Below are 10,831 nucleotides of genomic sequence, written 5' to 3' on the forward strand. Positions count from 1 at the left end.
GTCCTGAACAGGTTTACTCAGAAACAAATCCCTCTGTGCTTGGGTGAGAGCACCACTGTGCTCTTAGCTGAAAGTGCATGGGGTTGCAACCTCAGGTATTAAATAGGTGGCCATTCTTATGTGGAAACAAGAGATCATTCTTCCTCTCCATTGTCTTTTCCAGGAGAATTTGAGACACTGGGAGTTACCTGCTTTTATGACAACAGGAAGCTGGTGGGCTGGGCAGATGCTGTATTTCTCTGCTGTCTTCCGTCTCACCTCCCACACATTTGTGCAGAAATCCAGGATGCACTTACAAAATGTTGCATTGTCTACAGCTTGGTCACAGCTATCCCTCTGCCCAGGTACTGTACATTAAAACACCAGAGCTAGCTTAATTTGAAGATATCATCCAATTGTGTGACACAACTTAAAAGCAACAAGTAACTATTTCCTCTGAGTTAAGCAATTGCTGGTGTCAAAGTTGTGATGAACCTTATCTATTCAAGGTGATCCTTCCTAGTACTATCTGCTTTACTTGGGAAGCAATCTAAGGATTTTGCTCATATTAGATTTTAGAATTCTGAGATTAGCAGTGCAAATCTATGCCTGTTTATTCAGAAGCAAGTCCCATTCAGTTCTCAAGGAAACTCTCCCAACTAACCGTTCATCAAATTATAGCTTGGGACCGCAATCCTATGCACTTCCCCCAAGATTGCACAGCTGGTATTAGAATTAGGTGTGTGACAGTGTTTAGTCTGTGCCATTAGATGCAAAACATGTACATTCTGGGTTATAAGGAAAGCCATGTTTGAAGTTTTTCCAATGTAACTTAAGCAGGGCACACTACCAGATGTGTTTGGTTTCTTAACTGCTTATACTATGACACACACTTGCTCACTCACTGCAACCACGGTACAAGCTTGAACCCCTAAAACCTCACATTGCTCAGAGATTGACACATTACAGAATGACCATTCTGCCCTGTATTGTGAGTTTTCTTAAGGATGTCAGGAATGGTGATTGTAAACATATAATTTTCATAGTACCAGGCTCTACCCATATCTTCTACCGAACATTTAATCAGTGTATTGTTTTAATGGGATTGCTTTATTGTATATTTTAATGATGAGTTTGTGTTTCAGTGTTTTAATAGGATTTTTACTGTGAATTTTAATCATTTATATTTTAATGCTTGTGCAACTGACTTTTAGACTTGTAAACCACTTAGAACCCTTTGGCATTAAGGGGTATATAAATGAATAACTACAGCAGCAACATGTAGAAATTGGGGGCAGTGATTACAATCCAGTCCAGTGAGCCCACATACATGCATGAATGCATTTTGAAGGCATGTAACAGTGGACTCAGCTACATTCAGGCAATGGTATCGTTAAACATGTGGTGTCTGAGCCTTTGTCAATGTGATTTTCCATAATGAGCTTTAGAACACGTTTTATCATTCTTCTTTTGCCTGCTTGCCTCTCAGACCAAAGTCCATCTGATTAACTCTGCTCTTATTTGCTTTTAGGCTGAAACAACTTCTTTCCTCCAATAACATCTTGAGGCCACAGTACAAGTTTGTGGAGAGTGGACTTTTTCAGATGTGGGAGGCCAGCAGGACAGTTGTGGAAGCCCTCAAAGACCCAGCTGTTATCCAAGCCACATGTCCCTGTAACCCGAGTGGTAGGTGAACTATCTTTCTTCACTTTGCAGCCTGTATGAAGAAGAGCGCTTGGTTATTGTTATGCGGTTAATTTAATGTTCACCTCTTATAATCAAAGCCCAGCTTTTGGATCTGTATGCAGGGAGGAGGTGAAATAGGTTCATTTGCCATGTCCTGGATCAAGATGCACAAAACAAACCATCCTCCAAAAACATAGGAGGTATTCTGACATCCCCCCCCCCGCTGTATGTGGCAAATGAGTGATTATATCTGAGCACTTCCAATACTTAACGTTTGGATCTGAATATTTTGTTCAGCCCACCTGCTGTTAAAAGCAAAGTTCACTTTTGCTACAGTTTTAACCATTTTCTTTTTTAGTCTTGGATGTTTGAACCTCATTTCTGTTAACGTTTCCACTCCCCCACATTCCACAGCTTTCTCTTCTCTCACTCTCTACCACCAGAGGTCTGTCCTCTGTCCCTGCATTGGCCAATTACCCCTTCTCAGTGCTTTTTTTCTGGGGGTACGCACGGGTACGCATACCCCAAACATTTTGTGAATATTTGTGTTTTTGTCCATTTACTGTATTTATTTTTCCTGATCTGAACTATAAAATGTTGATTTTCTTGAGTTAAAATGAGAGTAACCCTAAACATGTAAAAAAACAACACAAAAAACAAAACACTGTCCCTTATAATTTTTCTCTCCAGCCCAGAAATGAAGTCTCAGATGCAGGTGCCCCATCCATTATAGCTGGCTGCCATCAGCTTGGAAAAAGTGGCACCAGCATCACATGCCTACCTCTGAGACTCAATCCACACATGCAGCAGAATGAGATAGTAGAGTGGGCTGGAAGTGAGAGAGATTATTTTGGTTCATGCTTCCCTCATTATTTTTTTTAAAGCTTCCAATAAATAAAGAAGTAGCATATTTGCAAAAGGCAACTGAGCTCCTTGCTGCGCTAGTTTTCTATGTACAAGGACTTGTTTCTACAGAAGATTTCAAAAATGTGATTCATCCACCTGTAATCCTGAAGTAGTAGCTGCCTCGGAAATCAGCCATTTTATTCTTGACTCATTTAGCTGCCTTTCAGGTCAGAGTCTGCATCCACGGACAGGAGGAGAGATGCAGGTATCCTCTCAGCCCAATTCCCATTCATGATCCTGCTTGTGTGGGCCTTATATGTTTTTCCCAAAAAGGTGAGGGAAAGGGCCTCAGACAACGGCAATCCCTCACCAGGGAGAAGGGTCAAAAATTGAAAGGAAAGGTTGGCTTAAGGGCTGCATCATGCTGTGCCGGCCTCCTAGCAGTATGGTGAACTAAACGCTTTGTATGTCTAATACAGGGGTCGGCAACCCGCGGCTCCGGAGCCGCATGTGGCTCTTTTACACCTTTGCCGCGGCTCCAGGGCAGATGCTAGCGAGGGAAGGAGGCGCGTTGTGCGCCCCGACACTCCCCACTGTGGCGGGCGCTGTACTGGCTGTGACGTCGCATGGGGGCGGTCACCTTCTCGCCCGCCCGCTACATTGTAAGGGGCATGTACGCTGGTCACTGCATTGAAAGGGGGCATGTACGCTGGTCACTGTTTTGAAGGGGAGTGAATAACACACACACACAAAAAGGTAACTTGTTAATTTAACGTTTATTTCTATGAGGAGGAGTAATTCTGAGGGGTCAAACAAAGAAATAATAAAAAAGTGACAAAAAAGTTATTTTTATAATGACGAGTTTTGCGGCTCCCAGTTTTTTTTCCTTCAGAAACGGGTCCAAGTGGCTCTTATTGTCTTAAAGGTTGCAGACCCCTGGTCTAATATAACATTTCTGTTATCTTACAGCGGAAATTGTTGTCAATACAAAGTGGCTGGCAGCAGTTTTCTATGCAGCTCTAAATAGCTACACATGGCAGCGTGTAACCTACATGAGAGCCCTGCTCTTCCTCAATGAAGCGTGTTTTCCTGCAAAAGCTAGCACCACCTCCTTAGATAATAGATCGGAATCGCCAGAGTTAGTTTGTGAAAACTTCATCAACCAAGCCTTCGCTTCCACCCTGCAATGTAATAAGTACGTATGACAAACTGGAAATAGTATTTACTCTTGACCTACTGAGCATTTTAAAAAGTTGATGGAGCTTCATCTGTGCATGATACTGAATTAGAAACATGCTTTCCAAGTAAAAGAACCCTATGTTCTTCAATCCTGATGACCCAACCCCCCATTTTCTTGTTCTCCAAACCCTACTCAGTTTAAACTTCCAGAAGACATAGAGTTTATATACCTGGTTAATTTAACATCTGGGGTTAGTGTCTGCTTGAGACAGGGTTAAACCTAAAGTTAGGCAGTTGCGTGGAAGTTGTTGGAAATGTTTCCATGTGGTAGTGAGTTCCTAACATTGAAAAGTCACGCATCCTGTGTATAGTTCTGATTGTGTGTGGGGTTGCTATACCATTGCAATGGCCACTAAGTATTTGCAGCACTGGCATGGGACTCTGGTGTGCAAGAATGGATGCTACCTTTCCCCATGCTTCAGTTCTGCTGAAAATCCCCATCCAGACTGTTATTGGCTTAAAGAGGTAAGATTCTACCAACTGTTATTGCTAAAAGGGAAGAAACATTAAGGTGACATTCAACTAAATACTTGTACTAGCGCAATAGGATTTCCTTTCCTCTCTCTGCACATGCCCCATGCATCTGCTCGTGAGGGTTGGGAAAACCTCCAGCACAGATTTAGAGGGTGCATGGAGAAAGGGGGGGGGGTATGTTTTGTTGCACAGGGAGAAATCCTTGCGTTGATGGAATGTTCACCTTAGCACTATGTTGAATACAACCCATCAAATGCATTTAATGCCATCTTTGTTGTGGACTGACCAAGAGAAGGCAGCTTCCAAGCTGTGCAGTATATTTTGTTCTTTTGTCTTGTTTTCTCTTAGCAGCCCTTGCATAGAAAGAAAGAAAGTGGTTAGCAAGTTAAATATTAAATCTTCCCATTTTTATCTGCAAGACCTCTATAACAACAAAAATATAAGGGTAGAATGGTGGCATTTATATGTGCGGAAGTTGCCCAAGGTCGTTTGACCCTTTATAAAATATCATTCTCTTTTTCTCTCCTAGAAAAGACTGTGTAAGACTTCTTCAGATACTGTGTAAGTATCTGAAGAAGTGTGCATGCACACGAAAGCTCATACCAAGAACTAACTTAGTTGGTCTTTAAGGTGCTACTGGAAGGAATTTTTTTATTTTGACTATGGCAGACCAACACGGCTACTGTACCTATCTGTAACTGGAACCATGGAAGGCACCACATTGAGCCGCATGAAATGGAAGTCCATCAACCTATCTGAAGAAGTGTGCATGCACACGAAAGCTCATACCAAGAACTAACTTAGTTGGTCTTTAAGGTGCTACTGGAAGGAATTTTTTTATTTTGTGTAAGATTAGAGTTTAGAGTTTAAACATAACACATTACTTTACTTGGTATGCTAAAACACATTTACATTAATATATGAGACTGGCTAAATATGTAGAGACTTATATTCCAAGGCACATAGCAGCATAAAACAACAACTGCTGCTCTCATTATGAAACTCACTCTCACTCCCTACAGTTGATAACAGACCTAACTGAAAAAACCGCCTACTGTGGTGACACCATAGAATTCTATACTACATTAATTCTTTCCATAGCATTTTGGATGCACCACTCCCTTTGGTTTCAAATATGTATTCAATAGTAACAACAACAACAACTTATTATTTATACCCTGCCTGTCTGGCCGGGTCTCCCCAGCCACTCTGGGCAGCTTCCAACAAAACACTAAAATACAATAACCTATTAAACATTAAAAGCTTCCCTAAACAGGGCTGCCTTCAGATGTCTTCTAAAAGTTTGGTAGTTGTTGTTGTTTAGTTGTTTGGTCGTGTCCGTGACCCCATGGACCAGAGCACGCCAGGCACTTCTATCTTCCACTGCCTCCCGCAGTTTGGTCAAACTCATGCTGGTAGCTTCGAGAACACTATCCAACCATCTCATCCTCTGTCGTCCCCTTCTCCTTGTGCCCTCCATCTTTCCCAACATCAGGGTCTTTTCCAGGGAGTCTTCTCTTCTCATGAGGTGGCCAAAGTACTGGAGCCTCAGCTTCACGATCTGTCCTTCCAAAGTTTGGTAGTAGTGACCTATATATAAATGTTTTCTGTTCCCCTAGTACTTTCCCATGGTTTGACCTGACAGCTGTACAGCAAAGGGACTCACCTTTTAGCCAGTTTCTTGAATCAACTACATCTTTCCAGAAAGTTGCTTTATTATATCGTAACTTGAATGCTGTATTATCCACAAACACTGAAGACTCCATGAGCGCTGTCTCTAAGAAGACATCTCTTTCAGCTGTGCTACTGAACCCCACCAAGACTTTGATTCATGGCCTAGATGGGACTTTCATAAGCAAAGCAGAAGAGGGATCTAGTTCTGATTCTGAAGAGACATAAATTAACTATGGTGTGACTCCAATGAGGAAGAAGTAGGAAAGGTATTGCTTTTAATATCAGTACTAAAAACTATGTAAGTATTAAGTAACTATTACCCTTTCTAACCACATACATTTCAGGAATCCAAATAGTGATTTGTAATGAAAAAATATATCAATGGGGGGTGATATTTAGCAATGGAAAGTTTGTAACACAGGCTAAGCAGGGAAGAATTGCTACAAACTGAATCTCAGGAATGACATGTTTTAAAAATGTTTAGATCCTATCATATCTACGCTATGGTATGGTAAAATAAAGTGAAAAGAAACACTAATATAATTATTAGCCATTTGTTCTTTTACCTCTCATGTAGCTAAACCTGTACTCCTTCATCTGCCACTGTTTTTGTCTAAACCTCATAGCTGAATGCAAGTGATTTAAATAAATAACATATACAATGTTGCAATACAATGGTGATAAACAGCTGCCTCAGTTCAGGATAAATGGAAAACAGGAAAATCACTTCTTAGCTGAAGCTAAGCATGATCACTTGAAAATATATTCAACGAAAAACTGTGGAACACAACTTCTAAGCAATCCAATGAACACAGTCTCCATTGCTTCATGAATAAAATTTTGTGTGAACGCAGCCTATGAAGCAAAATCCATATTTTATGAACTCAAGGATGAATACAAAAATCTGTGGCATAAAATGTAAATATCGAATACCATAGATTCTGAGTTTTTTATATTATAAAAACACTTGACATTTACCATACACTTCATCTAGGTAATCCTTACAAATGTGTACTGTAGATGGAGATACTATAGATGAGGGATGGTTGCTTGACTATGGCTAAATGGTGAGATCATGGCTGGGGCAAAGTTTTAACCGTGGCTTTCACAGTGCATGTTCACAGCCATCACACTACAGTCTGGCTTACACAACCTGTTAAGACAAACCATAGCTCCAACGACAATATACATACAGTCAAACCTCGGATCCCAAACACCTCCATTTTGGAATGTTTCGGCTCTTGAACAACGAAAACCCAGAAGTAAATGCTCCAGTTTTCGAATGTTTTTCAGAAGCCAAATGTCCAATGTGGCTTCTGCTTGAGTGCAGGAAGCTCCTGCAGCCAACTGGAAGCCGCACCTCAGTTGTTGAACATTTCGGAAGCCAAACAGGCTTCCGGAACAGATTGCGTTCATCAACCGAGGCTTGACTGTATTGCTAATGTGCTGCACTAAGCTAAACCATGGTTTGGCTCATTGATCCCTGGGCTCATGGTTTCCACACTAACCACAAGCTTTAAGATTTGCTCTAAGATTTACAGTTTATGGTTTCCCAGGGTACCTAAACCATGAGCTTGTGTTTGGATGATATTATAAGCCAGACCATGTCTTAGTTCAGTGCAGTAGCAGAAAGAGGACCAAATCATATGCAATCTCCTCTCCAGGAGCCTCCACACACTTGGGCTAAGCAATGGTTTAGGTTTAGGCTGTTGTGTGAGTCAGGCCAATGTGAGCCCTCACAAAGAGCAAGGAAAAGACCTTAAGATAAACTCCAGTAAGAACACTCTCCTGTGTTTCTGTGTGTTCTGTTTCTGTGTTGACACCACAGCTGCATGACTGCCCTCTTTGCCATGTTTAGGATTAGGCTGCAGAAAAGCACATCTCTGTTTGCTCTGAAACCACTAAAATTGCCTTTTAAGATCAGGTAGTCCAACTAGCTGCTCAGTGAATGGGGACCACACCCAACTTGATAGTGTTAAAAAACCCAATTTATTTCTTTTGGGAATATCAATTACCATGTTGTGAGCTCATTTCCTGTGAACTAGCTTGCTGCAAACTAGCTTGATGTGAGCTAGCCGGCTGTGAGCTAGTCCGCCGTGAACTACTCTGCCGTGAGCTACTCCGCCGCGAGCTACTCCGCCGTAAACTTTTATATTGTGAACTTTCATGCCATGAACTTTCATCCTGTGGTGGTGCTGGCTCATAGTTACGTAATCCTGAGTCTTCGATAAACTGGGAATAGGTAAGGGCATCACTTCGTTTTCCAGTCCGCGATTTCAGCTCCAGAAACAAACCCATATTATCTCTGCGGGGGAGAGAGATGCTTCTGACAAAGGGGGGCTCCTCTATTTCCAGCAATTCTCGCATATGTCGTGAAATTTCCTGAAAAGCAAAAGGAAGTTTTAAGAAAACCATCTCCATTAGGAAAATAAATGTATTAATTTTTTTGTTCTGTTGAGTTTTCATCCTTGTATCCCATAATAAAACAGCAAGAGAAGGAAGGGACCATGGCTCCATGATAAAACATATGTTACACATACAGAAGATCCCAGTTTCAATTCTTGGCATCTTTTCTTAAATGTATCCTGTGTAGCAAGCAATGGAGAAAATTTCTCATTGAGAACTAGGAAAACTGTTATCAGAGTAGATAACACAGGGCTAGATGGAGAAAAAGTATGACTTAGTATAGGAAAGCTTCCTAAGATGAATGTGTGCGGATAAAAAAAATGCAATTTCAGTTAGTTGAAGCAGTTTCTTTAGATGGTTTCCAAAATTCCCATGGCTGCTGCTATTTTATGTCATGTACAGGAATTTCTAAACACAGGGAGCTACCTAGTATCATATAACAAAGCTTTAGTTTTTAGCTATAAGCTTATAATAGCAATACAGTGGTACCCCGCAAGACGAACGCCTCGCGAGACGAAAAACTCGCAAAACGAAAGGTTTTTTCGTTTTCGAGTTGCCTCGCAAGACAAATTTCCCTATGGGCTTGCTTCGCAAAGCGAAGCTTGCCCCGGAGACAGCGGGTCTTCTCTTTTGAAGCAAGGGGTGGCGGGGAGAAGCGTTCTTCTCCCCGCAGCCCCAGGTCCGGGGACAGCGGGAAGCGCTTCCCGCTGCCCCCGGACCTCTTTTGAAGCAAGGGGCTGCGGGGAGACCGCTTCTCCCCACCGCCCCTTGCTTCAAAAGAGGTCCGGAGACAGCGGGAAGCGCTTCCCGCTGCCCCCGGACCTCTTTTGAAGCAAGGGGCTGCGGGGAGATCGCTGTCCCCGGACCTGGTCTGAAGGCGGTTTCCCTAGGAACGCATTAATTGATTTTCAATGCATTCCTATGGGAAACCGTGCATCGCAAGACAAAAAACTCGCAAGACGAAGAGACTTGCGAAAAGAATTAATTTCGTCTTGCGAGGCACCACTGTAGTTTTAGGAGACAGGACCCAGCAGCAATAGACAGATTTTACTGATTTAATATTGCAATCCTAAGAACATAAGTAGAGCCCTGCTGGATCAGGCCAAAGTACCATCTAGTCCAGCCTCCTGTTCTCAGGATGTAAGAAGGCATTGCTTTCTTTCCTATTCTGCAATCATTACATGCAGCACTGTTTCTGTTATGCTACAGTTCATCTTCTGCCAAAAAATGGTATTATTCAGCTCTCTCTCCACTGTGGCAAAATATACCATGGAAGCACCCTGTGTATAATAAAACAGAAGTAACCAGAGAAAAAAATCTAGTCTCTACAAAAGTGCATATGCCCATATCACTTGTCACATAATCTGTCTTCCATCTACAAGGAAGATCCAGTTGCAGTATGTGCTCTTACCTTCATATGCTCAAAGTCAGTTATCCCAATCTGTGGTAGATTACAACAATTTACATGGATGAGTTTGCGACCAGAGATAAAGTTTGCAGTAAAACACTCCTAATTACAACAAAACAAGAAACAAATCAGCAACAACAAAACTGCATAATTACATAGCATGTGATATGTATGACAAGTGGCAAAACCTTTTATTTATTTCTCCAACTAACTTAAACTGGTGGCATTTAATTAAATATAACAAAGGTCCAACAATTCACAGAAGTGGAGCTGGGCTCAAACAGCTGAATGTCTTCTCATGTATGCTGCCCTGGGCTTCTCTGAAAGGAAGGATATAAATACATTCAATAAATCAATGCTGCTATACGTGAAGGTTGGTCAGGATTATTTTCATTTCGTGTGTGTGTGACCCCTTCTAGGATACATGTCTATAATTGAAAACAATGCAATTACAAATCAGAAGAATAACAAAAGTGTGTTACAAAAGCATCCATTTGGGTGACTGAAGTGCACTCTACACATGCTCAGGGTAACCTTTCTTCGCTTTGTCATATCAGGAAGACTCCCCTCCCCTCCCCCTGAACTTCCTTCTTCCACATACTGTACCATCGTGATGGTCCCATCCTGCATCCATCCTGCTGTCTCCCTGCGCTGCAAAGCCAACTCTGTTTACCTTGTACTGGGGGAATCCCAGCGCTTCGATCCACTCGGCCACCTCTTCGGGAGTCCAGGCTAAAAAGTAAGGGCCCATCAGGGCGGGACTCTTGCCATCCTGCTCGGATTGTTCCCCGCTTCCCGCTTCGGTTTCAAGCCCCGCTTCGGAGCCAGACACGGCGGAATCGAGTTTTAATCCGGAGTCAGGACGGATTGACTTGCGGCGCCTCCGCCGAGCCCCCCTGGTGCCGCCTCCTCCCTCGTCCTCGTCGTCCTCGTCGTCGTCATCCTCTTCTCCGTAATCCTCGTCGTCTTCGTCGTCTTCGTCGTCGTCGTCGTCCGCCGCCTCCTCCGGCTCTTCCACTTTCTCCTCAGCTTTCTCCTCGGCTTTCTCCTCTGCTTTCTCCTCCATCTTCGCAGCCTGCGAGGGCGACTCCATGTCCCCTGCCAGCCCCGAGCAGCGGC

At 42.7% G+C, this 10,831-nt stretch overlaps 2 protein-coding genes across 5 annotated transcripts in view; one reads left to right on the forward strand and one right to left on the reverse strand.

Moving 5' to 3' along the window:
• Window positions 1-6,573, forward strand: part of NOXRED1 (NADP dependent oxidoreductase domain containing 1) — a 12,906-nt gene extending 6,333 nt beyond the window's left edge. Inside the window, exon 6 of the mRNA XM_081174886.1 lies at window positions 5,844-6,573. Within this exon, the coding sequence (XP_081031012.1) occupies window positions 5,844-6,123 (280 nt within the window). The 3' untranslated portion in view covers window positions 6,124-6,573. The remainder of the gene's footprint in view (window positions 1-5,843) is intronic.
• SAMD15 (sterile alpha motif domain containing 15) overlaps window positions 1-10,805 on the reverse strand; it is a gene marked incomplete at its 5' end in the record, with an annotated part of 22,945 nt that extends 12,140 nt beyond the window's left edge. For 2 of the 4 annotated variants that reach the window (XM_081174301.1, XM_081174303.1), the window contains 4 exons: window positions 4,511-4,577; window positions 7,914-8,280; window positions 9,716-9,814; window positions 10,386-10,805. In XM_081174301.1, the coding sequence (XP_081030427.1) occupies window positions 4,511-4,577; window positions 7,914-8,280; window positions 9,716-9,814; window positions 10,386-10,805 (953 nt within the window). Of the gene's footprint in view, window positions 1-1,664; window positions 1,697-4,510; window positions 4,578-6,926; window positions 7,052-7,913; window positions 8,281-9,715; window positions 9,815-10,385 lie in introns of those variants that run through there. The other 2 variants (XM_081174302.1, XM_081174304.1) reach the window with 2 other exon arrangements.
• Between the last annotated feature and the right edge of the window lie 26 nt (window positions 10,806-10,831).

This window comes from Podarcis bocagei, assembly GCF_964188305.1.
Source record: "Podarcis bocagei genome assembly, chromosome: 1".
In the NCBI taxonomy this organism is placed as follows: domain Eukaryota; kingdom Metazoa; phylum Chordata; class Lepidosauria; order Squamata; family Lacertidae; genus Podarcis; species Podarcis bocagei.